At 34.5% G+C, this 22,404-nt stretch overlaps 1 protein-coding gene across 1 annotated transcript; it reads right to left on the minus strand.

Moving 5' to 3' along the window:
• Nucleotides 1–2,663: 2,663 nt before the first annotated feature.
• LOC127100877 (phospholipase SGR2) lies at nt 2,664–21,623 on the minus strand. Its single transcript, XM_051038185.1, has 21 exons — nt 21,067–21,623; nt 19,690–19,790; nt 19,424–19,582; nt 18,445–18,600; nt 17,518–17,589; nt 17,231–17,383; nt 15,827–15,877; nt 15,445–15,615; nt 14,238–14,387; nt 13,405–13,470; nt 12,815–13,318; nt 11,829–11,904; nt 11,628–11,743; nt 11,371–11,443; nt 10,689–10,791; nt 9,699–9,792; nt 9,553–9,615; nt 5,119–5,167; nt 3,440–3,537; nt 3,243–3,289; nt 2,664–3,144 (listed from the first exon to the last, which is right to left on the minus strand). Exons 1-21 carry the CDS (start codon nt 21,263–21,265, stop codon nt 2,907–2,909), a joined length of 2,739 nt encoding a protein of 912 aa, XP_050894142.1. The 5' UTR covers nt 21,266–21,623; the 3' UTR covers nt 2,664–2,906.
• Nucleotides 21,624–22,404: the final 781 nt, after the last annotated feature.

Consider the following 22,404-nt stretch of genomic DNA (forward strand, 5'->3'; position numbering starts at 1 on the left):
CTTTTAGGTCTATGAAAGGTCTCTGGTCGAAATCTGGTGAATACAAAAAATGTCCATTTCTACAATAATTCGAAATAGACATTTCTTGGGGGCAATTTGTTAGCTGGAGATTTCGACAGATAGCTGAAGTTCTTTGGAAGTGTTACGTTTTGGAGAATAAATAAAAGATGATTGTGTCGAAGCTGTTTAATTATTTTCGTGGGTGAACAATTCTTTGTTGTCGAAGCCTGAGACTTAGAAGATTTTTTGGATTTCCACAAAGCTCTCTTCGACATAGGCGTTCACAGAGTCGAAGCTTCAAGCGGGAAGCATTTGAAATTTAAACAAAGTCGTTTCGTCAGGCCAACACGTGGAAACATCTGAGACATGCAACGATTAAGAATGGCGAACATGGCAGTCATATGTGTAGAGGCCGTTAGGGTCGAATTGCTATAAATAGGGGTCTTAGTTTTGGATTCAGGGGTGTTCAAACAGATATACAGAAATTCACAAAATATACTCGAAGTACCAGAGCGAGAGAAAAGAGTTTTACGCTGAAAATGTATGTATGAAGAACACCATAAGTTTCGTTCATGTTATCTTTTTCATACCAATTATTTAAATTAAAGTTATTCACTGCCTTTTATTTTGTCGAATTGCCCTTATTTTCAGTAGTTTATCATCACTTTTACTATTGTATTTACATTTCGCCAAGTCTTCTTTTTCAGTACTTTCTCAAAACTTAAAGCATTTACTTCGAGTCATTTATTTTTACCCTTCCCAAGTATTTTCGTTATCTTTAAGAAACCTTTTACTACAAAGTTATCGTCATTTACGTTGTTCATAAAGTCATACGTTTTGGTTTAGAATTGTTGTCAAAACACTTTTCGTTGTCCACAAATCAGAAACAAACTTAACCATGAGTCAAATCACCGTAATAATAGTTCTTGAGACACATGTCCTAGGATCAATCTAGTTGATCCTGTAATTTACCAAAAATATATAAATTTGGAAGACTAGCGGTTGTTTATCAGAAATCACTGGTAAACACGCCTCCACTTAAAGTTTAAGGGTAGACGTCAATTGGTCTAACGTCTATACCTTATTTTTATTTTTTTTGAAACTGGAGTAGTTTGATTTTTTTTTTGAAAAACAATATATTTGAGTAAAAATTTCGACTAATTATTATGTGGAAAGAGTTCAGACATATTAAAAAAAATGATTAGTTTTGATATTATTCGGCTTATTGAGGTGTAGAGTTGTTAGTATCATTACTGATATATTTTTTTAAGTTTCTAGTATTTGTCTTATAGTATACTTTGAGTTTTTTTACTTCCTCCGTTCTAAAATTTTTAAAATAAATATTGAATATTAATAAATTATTTATTTTAAAATAAGTATCGTGTTTAATTTTTAAGGCAAATTTTCAATATCATTCCATTATTAAAGTCTACATGACTCTTAATTTATTATTTTCTCTCTTAGTATTTATCATCATTAAAATACATCAATAGTTAACGAGAATAACATCGTAAAATTGATATTGTCTCTTTTATTTATGAAAAAATGGATGATGCACTTAGGTGTAAATTTATTTTATATTGTAAACCAATAACGATCATACAAATTTTAAACTATTTGTATGATATGATAAAATGATAAATTTTTATTAGATTAATGTATAAAACTTTTTTATATTATTAGAGCATTACGTTAAACTCTTTATTAATTTATGAAATACTCAATTACGACACTTAATTGGAACAAGAGTAGTATTATTTATCCATTTGATTCCATAGCAAGCATTACAAATATTTTAATGATAGTAGACCATCGATGACATTTATTAATCCTGATTGGTCACCAATGAAACAGATTTAGATAGAGTGGCTGATTGTTTACTGTATTTATTCGCATATTTTGCAATTAAAGAAATTCTCGTGATATATATAACTTTTAGATGGTTGATGAATAATATAAATCATTATCAACACAATACTTATTTTATATAATTATTATCAGCACAATACTTATTTTATATGTTAATCATTTAATTTTATTTATATTGATCACTTTTAGTAATATAAGTGATTACATAGAATTTAAATTTTTTACGGTGATTAAGGAAAGTTTTCTTAAATGACACGAAACATAACCATAAAAATAATTTATGAGTATAATTTACTGTTATTTGATAGGTGTCCACTATCACTCATTTGCAGTATCACTCATTTGCAGGTATATGTAATGTTGAACTTGTAATGTTGAACTTTTAATTACATAAATGATTCCGTAGAATTTAAGCTTTTAACCGTGATTAAGGAAAGTTTCTTGAAATGGCATGGAACACACCAATTAAATTTAGGTAAGATAGTGTAATATGATTGCAATACCGATTGATTCTCACTGTAAGGATAATTTGCCATTATTTGATGGGTGTTGGCTATACTCATTTGCACTTGTATGTAATGTTGAAAATGCAATTGAAATACTCTTATTTGGTAGGTGTTGGTCATCACTCATTTGGACTTAAGGTTGAAAATGCAATTGAAATACTTCATGAAGTGAGACAAGACACAACCAATTAAATTCGAGCAAAAAAGCAGCTATAAATATTACTCTCAATGTGCATTTGAGTACAATTCTACTGTACAAAATTATTTTAACCAGTGTCCGCGTGCGTATTTAGCTAGTTTTTGCAATATAAATTGATATAAACCATCAGAATTTAGAAGGATTATTTTCCTTTAGTTATGTACATTTAAAGTTGGACTAATCTAACATTAATCAAGTTAGCTGTGAATGAAACAACCCTAATATGGAGAATCCTTCTAATGTACATTCTTTCATACATTACATAGATTATAAGGAAATCCCATCCCAATATGTGATATATATAATCATGTAGTAAGAAATCAAATGAAATATTAATTTTGCATAATCCTTTTAGCTTTGGTTGAGAAGTTTCTGACCTTGACTTTGTCAGAGAAAGTCAAAGGAGCATCTTCTTCGACAGTGTCTCTTGGGTCATACCAACCAGTAGGACTACTCTCATGTTTAGAGCTTCCAGTGTTATATACAGTTGTGGAATTGTGGTCTTCTGGTATATCTCGATACAGGTGTTTCAATATAAAAAGAGCAGTATCATAGTCTCGCCAATAGTTCCTGTTTACCAGATAAAAAAATGAAATCACCTCAGTTGAGTCTAAATATGATCTAATAGTATGATGACTATGATAATGTGAAATTCGAAATACACTTACGTGTGTGATCCAAGGGCTTGCAAATATGGATGCTCAAATGTCTTATCCTGCATTCATAGACACAAATACACAATCATATACATCATTTTGAGCACCAAAAGTTTTATAACTCAGTCATGTGTGTTCTCATTTTGCACAATACTTATGACACCGAAGTGTTTGAATGAGATAGGTAATGAAGAGTAATAACTTCATACCTGAAGCATGTGATCAACTCGTCCAGTTTTGCTTCCCGTCAACCTCTCCATCATTAAAGATCCATATGATGTCTCTTCCTCCTCTTCAGTACTCTCTCCTAAAATGCAGATTGGTGGGAATGTGAACAAAAATATGAGGGAACAAATGTCACATTGTGTGGCAAGATTAATTACGAAAAATTAATAATTTAACTACTATAAGACCGTTAAAGTTGAAAACAGCATCAAACATATAACCATTTTTTTTATTGATATCTTATATGTCATACACATCTTTAAATCAAACCATAGATGTGCCAAAAAACACACACAAATATACCTCTCAGAACGTTCATCTCATGTGTCAAACATGTCTTGAACACCGACACTTGTCTTAGACACTGGCACTTCTAATATTGTCTTAGGCACTTCATTGAAATGTAAAGGCATGTGTCTGATATTCAGTTATTATAAGACTTTACTACTTGTTTTAAGAGACATTATTTATCTTATCCACAAATTATTTTTATAAAGACTTAATTGTAAAATGGTCTTTATCTGTAGTATTCTTAATTTGAGGATCATTATCATGTAAAAATTGTAAAGCTTAACTTAATTTTTAGAAGGTGAACATCTAAATCCTATTTTTAATATAGATTTTTGTCATGCTGTTGACACATGCAACCACAAAGATGCCCTAATATATGTGTGTAAGTGTGTGTGTGCACGCGGGCGGTGTCCTATATTTTGGATACTGGCCGATTAATAGTGACGTGTCTACGTCGGAGCCGGTGTTTCATTGATTAAGAGCAAAATCCAAATAAAAGATAAGACGCAAGCAATAAGATTTGATTGCATGTGATGAATATGGCGTTATAAACTGAGCTCATCTTACAATGCTGTCAGAGTTAGTGTGGGAATTGGAAAGCATGGTCATATACAAAAACTAAGTTTGGTACTATTCTTATGGATTACTATGTAACCAAACCCAAATTCCAAGAGGATTGGTCAGTTATAGTAGTTATTATTTTGTCCGTAGCAGTTTGTGTATTCTGTCCATTTGTGTAATAGCTTTGCTGGAAGTTATTCTACAGTTTGTGTTTGTAATAACCATCCGTATTCATCCATTCATTCTATCGAATAATTAACCCATACTACTAAACTCTATCATACTAACAAACTATAATATGATGCTAAGAACTTCAACATAAAATACACATTACATTGTCGGTGTCAAAAAGTTTTACATGTGCACCCAATGACGTGCTTCCACATCCCTTTTTTTTTAATAAAAGCTTCCACATCATTTAAAGAGTTAAAATGTTCATTAAATTATGCGGCAGCAAATCATAGAATGAATGTGTAAACTTTTTTATACTGACAATGTACATAAAATTAAACTCTTATAATATTTACCAAAACTACATATAATAGCATTGTAACAGTTTCTTTTTTGTGGTGTGAAGGCGGTATAGTATAGCAAAATACATCCTTTTTTAAGGGAAAAAACAGGAAAAGCATAATATCAAATTTCTCCGCATAAACAGCAAGCATGAAAAGCCATATAAAAACTACTAGACATTTTAATGGCTACTACTACATCAATGGCCTTGAAAGGGATAGAATTCTCAAACAAGTTATAAAAATTTGAAATACATAAAAAGGCTATCAAATAAAAAGGAACCGAAAAACTATATTACCTTCTATGTTCTCCATATCTTTTGATTGACAAACTGTTAGTACCCTATCCTGCGAAACAGAAATTGCAACTGTTATTATGCACTAGTAGAAAATTGAATACCAGAAGAGTGAGTGTGTGTGGGAGTACGTTTGTGTTTTCTGAACAATCAAGCTCGCCATAAATTATGTGTTCCTTCAGTTTCAAGCTTCAATTTTGCAAGTTAGAGAATATTAATGTGTTATCCTTATTGAGCTGGACCTGATACTAAATTACCACTCTAGTAATAAGTTTGTTATTAAATATCTACTTTCAACAAGAATTGTTACTCTGACTATGAAACAGTGTCTTGAACTCCATTTTAAAATTAGTACCTTCGGAAGAATTGAAAAATTTAGAATGAAGGACTAGCGCGTCAAACAACAGGGTTGTACCCTATATGATTGGCAAAGATATCAGAGTAACAATATTAGCATTTCTGTTTGTTTCTTCATTGATTTCTCATGATGCCCATTTATAAGGAGGACGCCTAATGCTCCACTCCAGGTATTTCTCTCTGTTAAATCGTTTCCCATTCTTCGTCATCTTAATAATAATAAAAATAATAAATGCTTACACACTTTCAATCTCACTATTTTGGGAATAAGCCCCACTAAATCATGTGGTTCCCACGTATGTTTGGTAGGACCAATGTAAATGTTGATATTTGTAAATACATAGTGTTAGAATATTTGTATATAGAATAGTCCCACATCGACTATATCATGTAATTAGTTGTAATCTCTCTATATATAATAAAGTCTCCGTAGTACTTTTAAAACACACGGTTTAACCTAAATGTCTCTTAGTCTCTCCTAATTCAATATGGTATCTAGAGCCTACTAAGAGACAACTTTTTGCCGTGCTTTACCCGGTTGACCCACTGTCTTCCGTTGCTGGAAGTTACATGGCAGACCTCCACGCCAGGTAAATGCAGCTCAAATTGATAATCCAGATACTATGCACTCTGGTTCCACGGCTTCGGTCGCACACACTGGTAATTCATCTGTTTGTTTCTCTCAATCATCTCCTATTGGTCCTTGGGTCCTCGATTCTGGTGCGTCTGATCATGTTACCGGTAATAAAGGTCTTTTTTCTTCCCTCTCTACCTCTGGTTTCTTACCGAGTATAACTTCCGCAAATGGTTCTCAAACCCGATCCCAAGGGATTGGTACTGTTCAAATTTTACCGTCTCTCTCTGTGACTTCTGTCCTATATGTACCTAATTGCCCATTTAATTTACTGTCCGTCAGTCGTTTAATTTGTTCTCTAAATTGTTCTATCACCTTTACTAATAGTAATGTTACTCTACAGGATCGGAGTTCGGGACAGACGATTGGCGTCGGATGTGAGTCTCAGGGCCTCTACTACTTCTCTATGTCATCTACCACATGCTCCACCACAGATTCTCCACTCATTATACATGCACAGTTAGGTCATCCAGGTCTTCCCAAGCTACAAAAGTTGGTGCCTAGTCTATCTAAATTGTCCACTTTACATTGTGAGTCTTGTCAGTTAGGGAAACATACTCGTAGTCACTTTCCTGATCGAGTCAATAAACGGGCTGCATCCCCTTTTGCTTTAGTTCACTCCGATGTTTGGGGTCCCTCGCGTACCGTGTCGACTTTTGAGTCTAGATATTTTGTAACTTTTATTGATGATTTTTCACGTTGCACATGGTTATTTTTAATGAAGAACAGATCTGAATTGTTTTCTATTTTTGAACAATTTTATCGAGAAATAAGAACCCAATTTGGTTTGTCTATTCGTACCTTAAGAAGTGACAATGCACGTGAATATTTATCCCAACAGTTTCAAACTTTTATGTCATCCAATGGTATTCTGCACCAAACATCTTGCCCTCATACACCCCAACAAAACGGGGTAGCCGAACGCAAAAATCGGCATCTTGTAGAAACCACTCGGACCCTACTAATCCATGGTAATGTTCCTCTCCGTTTTTGGGGGGATGCGGTGCTCACAGCATGTTACCTCATAAATCGCATGCCCTCATTTGTCCTTAATAATAAAATCCCTCATTCAATCCTGTTTCCAAATTCTCCTCTCCACCCAATTCCTCCTCGAGTATTCGGGTCAACGTGTTTTGTACACAATCTCTCCCCTGGTCTTGATAAACTAGCAGCTCGATCACTAAAGTGTGTCTTTCTTGGTTATCATCGTTCCCAAAAGGGTTATCGTTGTTATTCTCATACTCTACAACGATACCTCATATCGGCCGATGTTACCTTCTTCGAGTCTGTTCCATATTTCGGGTCCAACCCAGTATCTCCGGAACCTCTTCAAGAAAGTACTTCCACACCTTTTCCGGCAGTTATTAATGTCCCGCCTACCATTATCCCCCACCAGTCTATGGCTCCTGACCCCCCTACGTCTCGACCACTTCAAACATATCAGCGTCGTCGCCCAACGTCTGTCGTCCCTGTCCCTGAGGTCATTGCAGACTCTCCTCCGACGCCTCCGCCATCACCGGATCCGATCCTGCAACCTGAGTCCGATCTTCCGATTGCCCTTCGAAAAGGTATACGTCAAACACGAAATCCGTCTCCACATTATATTGATTTATGTTATCATCGTCTTTCCCCTTTGCAGTATACTTGTTTGTCTTCTGTTTCTATTCCTAAAACTCCAGATGAAGCATTATCTCACCCTGAGTGGAGGCAAGCAATGATTGATGAAATGTGTGCTCTTCAAAGCAGTGGTACCTGGGAACTGGTTCCTCTACCCCCTGGGAAATCTTTAGTAGGTTGTCGTTGGCTTTATACAGTGAAGGTTGGTCCAGATGGTAAGATTGATCGATTTAAAGCTCGCTTGGTAGCCAAAGGATACACTCAGATTTTTGGATTGGATTATAGTGATACCTTCTCGCCTGTAGCCAAGATGGCATCTGTTAGACTTCTTCTAGCCATTGCAGCCATTCGGCATTGGCCTCTTCATCAACTTGACATCAAAAATGCCTTTTTACATGGTGATCTTGAAGAGGAAGTATATATCAACCACCTGGATTTGTTGCTCAGGGGGAGTCATTGAATATGGTGTGTAGGTTACACAGGTCTCTTTATGGTCTTAAGCAATCTCCGAGAGCTTGGTTCGGCAGATTCAGCGCTGTAGTACAACAGTTTGGTATGGTCCGTAGTGAAGCTGACCATTCTGTTTTTTATCGTCACTCAGCCCAAGGGTGTATTTATCTTATTTGTACGTAGATGATATTGTCATAACTGGTAGTGATTAGCAGGGTATACTCCAGTTAAAACAACATCTCTCGAATCAATTTCAGACAAAAGACCTGGGTAAACTCCGTTATTTCTTGGGTATTGAGGTAGCCCAATCTAAAGATGGTTTGGTGATTTCTCAGCGAAAATATGCTATGGATATTTTGGAAGAAACAGGTTTGTTGAATGCCAAACCAGCTGATACTCCTATGGATCCAAGTGTCAAACTACTACCCAATCAGGGGGAGCCTCTATCTGACTCAGGAAGGTATAGGAGACTGGTTGGAAAGTTGAATTATCTCACAGTCACACGTCCAGACATTTCTTTTGCGGTTAGTGTGGTAAGTCAGTTCTTAAATTCCCCTTGTCAAGAACACATGGATGCTGTTATCCGGATTCTGAGATACATCAAATGTGCTCCAGGAAAAGGTTTAGTGTATGAAGATAAAGGACATACTCAGATAATTGGATACTCTGATGCTGATTGGGCAGGGTCACCCATTGATAGACGATCCACCTCTGGGTATTGTGTACTTGTTGGAGGAAACCTTATATCCTGGAAAAGTAAGAAACAACGTAGTTGCAAGATCAAGTGCCGAGGCAGAGTATAGGGCCATGGCAATGGCAACATGTGAACTTATTTGGTTAAAGCAGTTGCTCAAGGAACTTCAAATTGAAGAAGCAAGACCAATGACACTTATTTGTGATAATCAAGCTGCATTGCACATTGCTTCAAATCCAGTCTTCCATGAGAGGACCAAACATATTGAGATAGACTGTCACTTTGTTAGAGAGAAGATCGAGTCAGGTGACATCGTCACAAGCTTTGTCAATTCTAATGATCAATTGACAGACGTGTTTACAAAATCTCTGAGAAGTCCCCGAACTAATTATATATGTAACAAGCTTGGTGCATTTGACTTATATGTTCAAGCTTGAGGGGGAGTGTTGATATTTGTAAATACATAGTGTTAGAATATTTGTATATAGAATAGTCCCACATCGACTATATCATGTAATTAGTTGTAATCTCTCTATATATAATAAAGTCTCCGTAGTGCTTTTAAAACACACGGTTTAACCTAAATGTCTCTTAGTCTCTCCTAATTCAATAGTAAATTTCAACCAATAAAAGAGTGTTAGCATTTCTCATTAAATTATTTTTCGACAAAAAAAAAGAAGCTCACCCTTGCAGATATCACATAATTCTTTATTGCGTGAGTGCGAACTGCTAGATTTTCAGTAAACTCCTACAAGAAGACTTGTGGTGTTATTTGAGACAGTAATAATGTTTCAATTTAGTCACATAACACCAGTATCTCTGCTACCTCACCTGAAATCCTATATGCAATCTTTTTCCTCCTCTGTGATAAGGAATCAAGACTGGACGTTTGCCAATGTAATCTTTGCAGACAAGTGGCTCTACCCTGTAATGAAATTAAAAATAGCATGGGATATCACGGATTTACTTTTTCATAAATTATACAGTATTGGAAAATAGAAAAGATTATCAAAATCACAGTTGATTTATTATCATTCCACATGCTGACATACACAAGAATTCTAGGTTATGTAGCACTGAATATATTATTGAGATGTAATATATTATGTAACATTAACACGCCTATTTATACTACTTGAGGAAAGACAGGCTCCATAACTGCCTCTGTATATTACTTTTCAACCTCTCAGACTAAATTTTTGTTTCACTCCTTTAATAAATTTAAATTATCGGTTACGTTTGGTAAACAGTATCTATTTATTGAATTGGACGCAAAGGCAAAATTGTAATGAAAATGCGTACATAAAACATTGTATCGCCTTTATATATTGTTATAGACAATTAGGCCATGTATCTATTGCATTAAGACACATGGTTTTCACTATCTCATTCATGCCTATTTTTTCAATTTCAACACAATATAAACATTAGTGTAGATGCTCCAAAGAGCACGATAAGAATTTAGTGAAGAGCCAAAGAATAAAAACAACTAGGAAAACCAAGCGAATTGACTGGTGGCGAGAATTTATATTGTCTACTCATGTTGAATGGAACCTTTAAATGAATCGTGTAAAAGAAAAGATGATTTTTATTGATTGAATGAATTAGAACAAAAAACGTGGGAAAATTATTCTTTGTTTATGCAAAGTAACAAATCTGAATCTCACTCTTATTTAAGCTAAATTGCTCTTGTCTTGCTAACCTCTCTAACAAAGTAATCATCATAATTAACTGGTAGCTATGCTCTACTTAAATTAGTTATAGCAAATTATCAATACTATTGACTGCGAAAACTTCATTAGGGCTAGAATTAAGGTAAACCTGTATGCTACTGGATCAAATGGGTGAAAAATGTTAAACATCTGACGACAAGCTGGCATTTCTTCGCTAATATTTTCCTGTTCCCAATATTCTTGGCCTCTTCCTGGAATTAACAAAAAGAAATTACTATCATCTTAGATGCATATAAAAAAACTGGACATTTAAAAGTAACCGACATTTAAAAGCTCTAACCTTAATCTAATAAAGTAAAACACAAATGAACATGAATTAATTTTAGAAGCACATAAAACCAAAACTGATCAAGCCATTAGCCTATTGAAGTCCAAGTTTTTCTTTATGGAAAAATAGATTATGTTAAAAAGTAGCAGAAGAAAGTGCATTATTTGGAAGAAAAGATACTAGCAAAAACAGAAAATGTAAGGGATCAAATGAGCAGAGGGGTATAAAAAATGCAACAAAGCTGTCTAGCCTCAGGTCACGCTGAATATCAAAAACAGAAATGGTCCCCAAATCAATTGTGAGAAGATCGCCATAAAGGAGTGGGCTTATATCCACCATATGATATATACAGATTCACAAAATATTATTTAACATAATGCGAAATAACATAATGCGAAAGATGCCATAAGCAATACTATAAAAGAACCTCTTCAAAGAGACCTATCAAGATCATAAATAAATTTTTTAATACTGTATAGAAGACAAGCTTAGAAATTATTACCAACGCCAAGTCGGATATTGCGGAGTGCAAGAAATACACCTAGAGGGGATCCAACCGCAAAGAATGTATCAACCTGGAATAAATGCATTATCGGTCATATAAGCAACATGATATATACTGCATGACATATACTAAGGAATTCGCAATGACCCTTTTTTGTTAAGAGTTGGAGATGTTAAAAATACTAAAGGAAAAGTATTGATAAAATCATCTAAGAGTTTACATTCTAGAAACAGAGTTTGTAGTAGTTTTAATACCTTGAATAGAAGCTTTGTGTAATTGATATATGGAGTATAATGCTCTATTGCATCTTGTATAGGAGGCGACTCTTGAGATGATTGTGGCACTGCCACATGCATATAAACATCTTTAACTGCATTTTTGTTATATATTAGAAATCAATATGAACATGGAAAAACTTCTTCATCTCTTTCAAGGACACAAAAACTAGAAATTACCAGAATCTAATTCTTCTTTGGTATGACAATCAACACATGATTCCAGATCATTTAGCTTGGCATTCAGTGAATCAATCTAACCAAATACAAAAATTGTCAGCTAAAGGCCAAGTTATAAAGGAAGTCAATGTTATTAGTAGGGAAACTATTCATGTAATGGTATTTCATTTCCATCACTCATATGAGTTCAACAATGAACCTTTTGTATGTAGTGTACACATACACACCAAACCCATTTGAATTACTGCTTCCCAGTATCTGTTGCAATATATTTATATATCCCATAGAATTGTGCACCCCGTATGCTATTTAACATATTGGAAGCAAATTGATGGATAAGTCGATATTGGCTTTGCTGAATTAGTAAAACAGTTTCATGCAAATCATTCAGACATTTATTATGAATTTTTCTTTTCACTGCATCAACACTGCTCCCTGGTCACCAGTACATTTGAAGTTGTGGACATGTATGTCATGTCATATTATAGGTTGAACCATATCTTGTTGTGTAAATATAGGATTAGTCAAAGTTTGGTTAGCTTCAAAATAATACTCTATTTCATAAAAACAATAGCTAATAATTTGCCGATTTTTGTGGTTATGACATAGGAAGAGGGAAGGTTACCCATCCAAAATGACTTATAGTACTTACAGATGGCCTACTGATGAAATATTACGAATCCAAAACATTTGAGTTAACACTACCTAGTCCTAATAGCTGAATAAACTATTTATGAGAACTTATTAATGTAAATTGCTACCATTTTTTCTTACCGAACATCTTTATAGATAAATATCCCCAATCTTTTGGCTCTTTCTATTCGGTTTTCCAACACATTTTCTTTGAGTTCCTTACAAAAGTATGATTTCTTATTTTAAGGTCTCTCAACTTGCCTCTCCCTTTGGAAGGGAAAACTTGGTAGAGAAGTCCATGAAAAAGAAAAGAAAAAAAAAGAAGAAAAAAAGGTAAAAAATTGGAAACCAACCTCTTCCCGAAGCTTTTTGATTTCTTCATCTTTGTTGCTTGTACCATTACATTTTTCCTTATCCACCGGTAGCCCAAGATTCATACTCTCTAGTTTATCCAATGCACCCATTTTCTCAAAAAAAGTGTCGCTGGAATCAGAAATGCACTCAAAAATATCTCCCTGATTACTTGGGTTAACAGAATTATGTTCTGCAATAAAATTGTGTCCACTTGATAATGTAGGGCATAAAACTGAGGACTCCTCAGAAAATTCTGCCTCCATTTCTGAAGAACTCTGCTGTGTACTCTTCTTTTCACCAGAGAGGCTCTTCACACCCAACGTGTCATCCTGATTGATCGATGAGTGCTTGAAATAATTACTTTTCTCATTGGGGACTGGTTCCCCATCTTCACCATGTTCCTTGTACATCCAGTCCATTGGAAATGGGGATGACAGATTATTTTGATGGCAGAGAATATCATATGAGAGGACACTTCCCAGAGAATGACCATATAATGAAACCTACACAAAATTCTTTATAAAGTGAACCACTACAGATGTTAAAATGCATAGAGGAAAAAAAAGAAGCAATTTTTCCAGAACCATACCTTTCCATCATATCCTGGATTCCTCTTGAGAAATTTTTGATATAGTCGATTCAGCTGGTTGGATACCTAGAGAAGTGTAAATTCACAGGTCAAAAAAATGAACATTGTTTAATTCTCTATTAAAATAGTAGTATAACATCTAAATATTCAAAGTAACCCATCCAAGTCAGAAAATGAAGAACATATGAATTCATTGAATCTGGTTTTTAAAAACAGACAGAAATGCAGTGCAGTTATAAGCAAATGTAAAGCGAAAAGTTGGTTTCTTTTTGTTCTTTTTTTGCAGTGCAGTTATAAGCAAATGTAAAACGAAAAGTTGGTTTCTTTTTGTTCTTTTTTTGCAGTGCAGTTTTTGCAATTGCAGAACAAGTGAGGATACAGGCATCACATACAAGGAGGTTCCGAGAACTAAAACTCTTATCAGCCCTTAAAATGTGGAATTTAGAGCTTATGGAATCTGTAGAATCTAGACAAGAGTAAAGCAAGAGTCAGCTAAACATTATGAAGGCTGAAGACCATCGAAGTTGTGCATTGTTGTTCTGTTTCCCAATTCTTTCTAATAAAAGTTACTATCAAAATATATGCGGTTAAATGATGTGGGCTAGCAACCGTCCAAACTTTTCGAATATTGCCATTTATTGTAGAATTGTAAGTGAACTGCCTCTTTATGTATCCTAATTTCATTTATTTTCTTTATATGATCTATGAGCAACGCAGATGTCAAAATTGAAAATGGAGAAAATTAGGCAAGGAATGAAACTATCTGATGATTATTTTTAAGGAAGATTTAGAGAAACAATGGAAGCAGTAAACACTGGCACACAAACTCTTACCGAGTTAATTATGTCTTGACAGTAGATTGGGCTCATGTAGTACAACACATCATGAACGGTTGCACTAAGTGTGACACGTAATCCCCGCACTCCATCCAAGGTTATTTTCTCAACAGTCGTTTCACCACTAAGCTTCAAACCTTTCCTCCACTAGATACCATGAAATCATCAATTAATTAATAATTATAGGCAAATAAGGAAAGATTATAACATTAGAAAACACAATAACTGAAGGTATAATAATAAGGCTTCAGCAAAAAAATTAGTATGCTCTTTAGTTCTTGATTGAAGCATTTGTTTGGAGCAAAATGTCAGAAACACGCTACAACAACTTCAAAGTATTTCTCTTTGGCCTTAAACAGGCTGTGTGACTGGATAACGTACATGGCCACTCTTTGGCATTCAAATTCTGAATGTATAAAAGGAATTGCTCTTTCTGACATGATGATAGACTGTGCAGCATGCTACAAGAGAGGACGTGTCATCTTTTAAAAATAAACAAATAAATTTAAAAAATTGGGGAAAAATAAAATAGAATATGCTGAATGAAGCTCCTTCCTTCTGATATGAGACATGTTTATTGGCTGATGCAAGGACGGAATATTCTACTCGATTGTTGTTAGTGTTAGTTGCCTATGTTTTTTTGCTTATCTTTTTTATCCCTTGTAACAAAAAAAAGTAAAATGTACACTAACTTTGTAAGATTTCCCAGTTCATAGTTCATACTAAATTCCAATTCTACAGAAAACAATTTCAGCATTTAACATATAAGTTGCCCAAATTGCCACATCACTTTTAATATCAATAATGCATGTTTCCAGGAAACAAAAATGTAACAACACCATAAACATTCAAAATTCGTAAGAAAGGAAAGCAAGTGAAATTGACAAATTTTCACAGCTCCTGGAGAAATTTACAGGGATATCTAAGGATTTGATTTCTCAGGTTATAATTAAGAAAAAGGTTTTTGGATCAAATCAATAATACACTTGGCCATTCAATCACTATAAATTAGCAAACAATCAGTTTTAATTTTAACCGAATATAAAATAAGGTACAGTGTGCCAAAATGGAACGCCAGGGGTGAGACACGACTTAATTTTAAAGTGAAGGTGTACATTGCAAAAGGCCTTCAAACAGAGGAAGAACAGAAGCATTATAAAAGGCTGAGAACACATAAACAGGGAAAGAATAACACATCAGATACCTGGCATGGGATATAGAGGACCCTTTGAGTGCCAAGTTGGTGTGAAGTAAGGTGCTGCTCTGCAAGGCTTGCTGTAATATGGCGAAAATTGCCCACATCGTCAACCAAATTAGATTTTTCCAACCTTTGCCCAATCCCGTGTACCATAAATACCAAATGTCGAACAGGCACCTACAAACAATATGCAATTGATATCAAGCAAAAGTGAGGGTGGGGACAGCTGTACAGTATGATCAAATTCAGTTTCTTGAAACAAGATAAAATAGAGTTCCAGGTTTCAGTATAAACTTATGGAGACCCGTAGAGAACATGAGGCGACTAGAGTCTATAAACAATAGTATAACTATAATGATGATCATAACCTGAATTTGTGGTTACATACCTGTGAACAGTAATCATCCATTTCCTCCTCCTTCTTTTGCCTTAATTCATCCTATTAGAAGTTACATGTTAGTACAAATAGAACAGATCAGCACTTACATTCTTCAAGAAAGGAGTGCTTCATTTATTCAACTATATATGATATCAAACACAAATCAAAATGAAATTTAGTTTACCACGAAAACAATTTAAATATATAATATTGTTATACCAAGAAACAAGAAAATTTGACTATTCCTATTGTTATTGTTGTAAATAGGCATATATTTTGTAATTATACTAATAATTAAATTCATCCTGTTAGGTACAGTGTAGTCTATATAAGCGTAGTAGTGTCTGTACTCTAGATATTTTAAATAATACTCATATTTTTACACATGGTCTCATGAGCTCTAAGTCTTGGTGGCCTTGTTTCCATGTAAAACCCTAGTACCTCCAATGTGGTTCCCTTTTTTGCTGCCTTCATAGCAGCCCTTGGGATCTTCAATGTTGGCTGTAGCCCATTGTCAGCCATTTACCCTACGATCACCCTCCGACACTGTTGGGAGGTGTTGACCATCGTTTGTCGCCGATCTACCACTGACAACCACACAAATAGGATGCCACCTCAAAATCGGTTGGATCCTAAAATTTCACGATCGAGCGACGCTGCCATGCCATCCAGTCTAACAGGGCGATGTCACCCACACCTGTATCCTTTTTGGGGGGTCAACATCAGGTTCTGAAATAATTTTGTGTGTAGCCAGGCATTTTGTCATTTGGTTGTTCTATTTTGTTCTGTTCTATTTTAGATGGAAGCAGCAATAATAGTTATGCCTCCACAGTCTAGATCACATGGTCTTCACTAAACCCCAATGACCGTATTAGAATTTGGGATTGGCCTAATTAAACCTTACGAGACCGACTTGTTTTGTGAGAACTGCCCCAATTATAAACAGTGTCTTTCCCCTCAATCGAAAAACAACAAGCTTACCATCTTAATGGAAAAACAACACTAAGCAAGAAAGTCTCAGTCACCAAATATTAAGGAATTCTCAATGGACTCTTGTTTGAGTTGGATCATTATCAGCATAGTAAAATGTGTACTAAAAAATAAAAGATAAATATTATCGGTATCAGTATCACCATAGTTATCAATGCTGAATATGATGCAGCTCCTAATTTTATATAATAAAATGTTTACTAAAAATAACAGATAAATATGGGTAAAAGGGATATTACTATACCAATACTTTTGTATGTCAGTATAAACACGCTTTCAAAGTCACAAGAAAGACATAAGATACAACTACAAAGCAAAATTAGGATCTATTGTCCATATCCATCTTTGAAAAGATAGAAGAGTACTCTTATGGCAGACTATCTCTACATTATAGCACTAATATGTGAGGGGAGAAATAGAAACCTGGGTTGGTTTTGGCGAATTTGATGGGGAATAACCACGTCTTAGTTTGATTCCACTTCTACTAAGACTAACTAAATTAGAAAAGCCAGAAGCATCAGCATTTAGCCAGGCTTCCCATGTATCATCTTCTCCTGTGAAAAGGGCATGCAGGCCCTGCATGTTCAACATCAATACACAATAGAACATCGGGTATTAAAATGCAAAACAATCTCTATCCATAAAACAATAAAATAAAATAAACAAAACAAAAAAATAACATATCATCATTGTCAAAATAATCTGCTTACTTGGGTGGAGCCTTGCAAATCAACTCGAGCAGCAAAAAGTCCTGACAGTTGAAATGTTCGCCGGTGCCAAACCTATATAAACCGGTCAACCGGTCAAAATATTTGTTTGCATTCTGAAGCAAAAATGAATGCAATTGAAAACTGGCTATTCCCTTCCCTGCCATAACCTAACCCCCCAAGAGGATTTAAAATGCCAAACTAATACGTGAGACACAGAGATAAAATTATCATATAAATAACAGTACCTAATTATATGTGTGGTTGCTTAGCGGTTAACGTCGGCTTTTTCAATAACCAAAAAAAAGACCCAAATCTTGAGGAAAAAGGAATGGTTTTGTGAAATTCTAAGAACGGCAGTGCCCTCTGGAAATGCAATATTTGATGCACACCACTAAAGAGGATGCTAAAATTTTCATATACATCTACTGTTATATCGGTTAAGAAATGTGGTTGGGCCTCACTCAACCCTACAAAACCGGTTTGTAGGGTGAGGATTGCCCCCACTTATAAAGACATGTTCAAGCCATATATTGTCTGATGTGGGACTCTTAACACACCCCCTCATGCCCAGGACTGGACATTTGGAGTGTGGACATAAATGGTGGGTGGCCTGATAACGGAAACCTAATAGTAGGTGGCCCGCCGGATCTTAAACGAGGCTCTGATATCATGTTAAGAATTGTAGTTGGGCCTAACTCAATCCTATAAAATCGGCTTGTAGGATGAGGATTACCCCCACATATAAAGACATGTTCAAGCCATATATTGTCCGATGTAGGACTCTTAACAATATCTTTTATGAGAAGTTCGATGAAACTGAGCAAGAATTATACTACTAATATATATTTTGAATTTTATGTCAGAATCATATTTACAGCTAGATATTTGTAAAATTGGAGAAAATGTACTTTGAACAATTATACATACCTGACTACGATAAGCAATCTCTAATTGCTCGGCAACATCTTCACGAATTGGTAACCAGTCGAGGCCCCCTTTACGAGCAAACCAATGGCCTCTTAGAACACGTCGATTTTCTCCATTCCAATAAACAGGGAAACAATGTCTTCTAATCAAATCTACCTGTATTGATGAGCATCACATCCTTGGAAAGAAGTTCCCAGTTTATTTCTTTTTAATGTAATGATGAGCATTCCCTCAAATTATGAAAATGTTCAAATTTGATGTGTTCACAACAGTTCAAATATCCTTAGAGTTTAAAAGTGTGTGCAATAGATAGTAAGATAAAAAAATAAGAATTATACTCGCAACACATTCTCTTTTATTGGTTAAAGTTCATGAGTCCCACAAAATATATATGGGACCCACATAATTTGGGGATCCATATGAATTTTTACCAATAAAAGAGAGTGAGTTGCTAGCACTTTTCAACACATTCTCTTTACTTGTTAAAATTCATATTGGTCCACCAAATTTATATGGGACCTACATGATTTGGCGGGGTCGATATGAATTTAACCAATAAGAGAGTATTAAAAAATGTGTATTAAAGATTGTCTTGCTAGCACTAATCAAATAATAAATAAATGCCTAAACACTTCATCTTCCGATGTTGTTGAAAAATCTATGAATGCTGTTAGATAGTATCCTGTATCAAATCTAACTAGCGACATATGCAGAAAAGGCAACAGAGATTCCCATGTGAAAAAAAAAAGTTTGTCTTATGGGAAGATGATCTAAAAACACAGATATTTGTTTTCAGCTCAGCAGTCAAACTTTTAACACCCAAAAATTTCATCTACAAACCAGCCTAGAGGTGGAAGAATTAAATAATGAACTATTACATGGAAAACAACTTCAAGCTAAATGTGCTAAGAAAGACAGAAAATTAACGATTAACATTGTTAGACTACTGGGAAAAGATGACACAATATAAAACTAGTACCTCGTAGAGTCCTCCCTTCACAGGAACGCCAACTCTCTCTTCATCAGATTCACAAAATTGATGTTTATCTAACTTGCTACTGGAACTTTGTTGTTCTCTCGGTCCTTCACTACACTCTGCATATTCTCTCCACCAACAAGAAAGCAATTCTTCCTCTCTCTGAATAAACACAAACAAAAAATCTCACCATCTAAAGGTCACCAAAGCCACGATTAACATCAAGATAAGCACAAGAATTTAACCTAGTATACATTTCATGAAACAACCTGCAAGAAAGATGCTTCAATTGCTAGAGAATCTCTCATGCCAAATCGAAAATAGCCACTCTTCCCCACTATCTCTGTGCTTGGGACCGACGCCGCCAACTCTGCAACAGAATAACAACAAAACTCATTCAAGATGAACATAACAGAGTTTGGTGCTGATGCATAGACCAAAAACCAGAAAATATGATTCCTCTGATCCACTAGTCCCGTGAGGATCACAAACAAACAGCTTTAACAAATCTAATGAAGTTCCTAAATCATGCATGTCTTCGTGAACTCAATACAAATATAAGTCCATTTACTACTAATACAAAAGGAGGAAGGAAACTTTCCCCGCCCTACAATAACAACAACAACAACAATCAAGCCGTATCCCAATAAGTGGGATCGGCTACATGGATCAACTTCTACCATAATGTTCTATCCAAGTGCATGCTTCTATAGTAGCTTTTCCCTCCCTAAATGTGTACTTTTCAGATGACATAACTTGACCGAAAGTGTACTCCCAAACAACACAAAATATGTGTTTTTTTCATGTGTACATAAGAAATCATGTTGAGGGTGCATGTGCATAAAGTTTCTCACAACACATAACCCAAAGCCAAACCAAGCATAAGGCAGATCAAACTCTTACTTAATGCCACCGGCAAAAAAACTTATTTGCCATCAGTCTTTTTAAAACATTCACACTTAGTCGCAGGGAACACAGTTCAATCTCTAATTGAGCAAAAACCACATTAAGATTCCGTAAGCCCTAACTTTTGTGTTACTCTCATTTAAGAAGATCTCACTTCGAAGTTCACTTTAGTACTAAAAACATATTGGGCCTTCCTAATACCATGCTTTCTCAATAGTGGTATTAGAGTCTTCGGACTTAGCTAACTTGATCCCACGTGTTTGTTTTACCTATACACAACTCTTCAACATATCATACACTACTCATGTAAGTTATATACAGATACATAGATAAATAGGTACCCAAAACCACACAAAAGACTAAGCAAATTCAATATCTCATATAAGCTCAACAAAGGTTTTAAACTACCAATCCCGATTGATTTGACCTTAACTGAATCTGATTAAGTAATTACTTGAATCCAACCACGATTGATTCGACCTTAACTGAATCTGATTAAGTAATTACTTGAATCCAACCACTATTGATTCGACTTTAACTGAATCTGATTAAGTAACAACTTGAGTCCAACCGCTTTGTTGAGCAAAATAGAGGTTAATCATTAATGAAGTAATTTAAAATTGAATTGGTAAAAGTAAAACTATATTAAAAAAAGAGTCTAGAATACATTGCATAAAGAGTAATAAGAGACAAAAAGAAATGCTTTTTAGGTTTAGAATTGATAGAGAATAGATACATACCATTAGGTGCCAAAGAGGTTTTACAAAAGTACCAACGAACATCACCACCATCAGAAGGACTAGTTGTTTGAGCGAGATACTTATGCCTTGCTTTAGAATGTTCAATCACATCTTCCAATCTAGCAATATTGGAAGGCGTGTTTTTGAGCAAGTCAGGAAGAAGGCTAGGGGTAGATGCTTCTTCCACCCCTTCCGCCATTCCCAAACAACAAAGCTTCGCTTCGATTCCTCTTCTTCGATGATTGATCAATCAATGTTATTGTTCCTTTTGATTTGGATTTGGATTTAGGTTTAGGTTGCGTGACTTGAAGAACACGAATTGAATTGAATTGAATTGAATTGAATTGAATTGAAAGAAAAGAAGGAAGAAAGGAATGAAGAATTTAACAAATGCGAAGAATGGTAGGAATGATGATTGCATGCGTTGAATGTCGGATGAAATTCAACCGATGCACCGTTGGCTGGTTGTTCCGAAAATCGTATAAACGCAATTTCTCGCAATTCTATATTTTTCAATTTTGATCCTTTTCTGTGTTCATGTTTCTTTTTTAATAATTTACAGAAACTATAACTTTTTTAAAGATTTATGACAGTTACACCCTTATTGGAGTAAATTGAGAATAAATAATTAATTTAGTTCATCTATTATTGGTCATTCTAAATTAAGAGTATTTTGATAGAAGAATATCCTGGAATAATTGTATTATTTCAAGTATTGACTTTTAAAGATTTAACTTTTTCTTATAAAAAAAATGAGTTTAATTGAAATACACTGACAGTGTAAAAGGATTTTACACCGTCAGTTAATCATAGACGTCGGATATTAAAAGAAGTTTGACTTTTATTTTAAAAATCTATAAAGTAATACAAACGGATGATGGTGATGAATCGACGGTGTAAAACTTTTTACACTGACAGTGTATAATAATTAATCTCAAAAAAAATTGTACATATAGGATTCTTGAATTTAGATTTTAAGAGATGGATTTAATGGTGCTACTCTGAAAGTATAAAAAAGTTTTACATTGTAATTCAATAATAATATATTATTTTGTTATGTCATATAAGTATTTTAAAATTTTTAATATGATTTGACGGGATACATGGTCATTATTGACTGACACTGTAAAATAAATTTACACGGTCGGTGTATCACCCATTTTCTCTTAAGGGATTTATAAAATGAATTTTTAAGGTTTTATAGTATTTTTTAGATTTAAATGAGAAATAAATAAATTATAAATTAAATTAAATTTTGAATAGAATAAAATAAAATTGATAGAATTTAAATTTGTGAGACTTACTGGTGTAAATTTGTTTTACATCATCGTTCAATAT

The sequence above is a fragment of the Lathyrus oleraceus genome, chromosome 7 (genome assembly GCF_024323335.1).
Source record: "Lathyrus oleraceus cultivar Zhongwan6 chromosome 7, CAAS_Psat_ZW6_1.0, whole genome shotgun sequence".
Lineage (NCBI taxonomy): Eukaryota > Viridiplantae > Streptophyta > Magnoliopsida > Fabales > Fabaceae > Lathyrus > Lathyrus oleraceus.

What these genes read in the sequence shown, in the direction of transcription:
- LOC127100877 (XM_051038185.1), bottom strand. Translation starts at nt 21,265, where the DNA reads ATGGCGGAAGGGGTGGAAGAAGCATCTACCCCTAGCCTTCTTCCTGAC. An exon ending in TCAAAAAGCTTCGGGAAGAG is followed by an intron (nt 11,905 to 12,814) that starts GTTGGTTTCCAA and finishes GTATTTGGTTAG; the next exon opens with ATTGATTCACTGAATGCCAA. An exon ending in GATTGCATATAGGATTTCAG is followed by an intron (nt 9,616 to 9,698) that starts GTGAGGTAGCAG and finishes GTCTTCTTGTAG; the next exon opens with GAGTTTACTGAAAATCTAGC.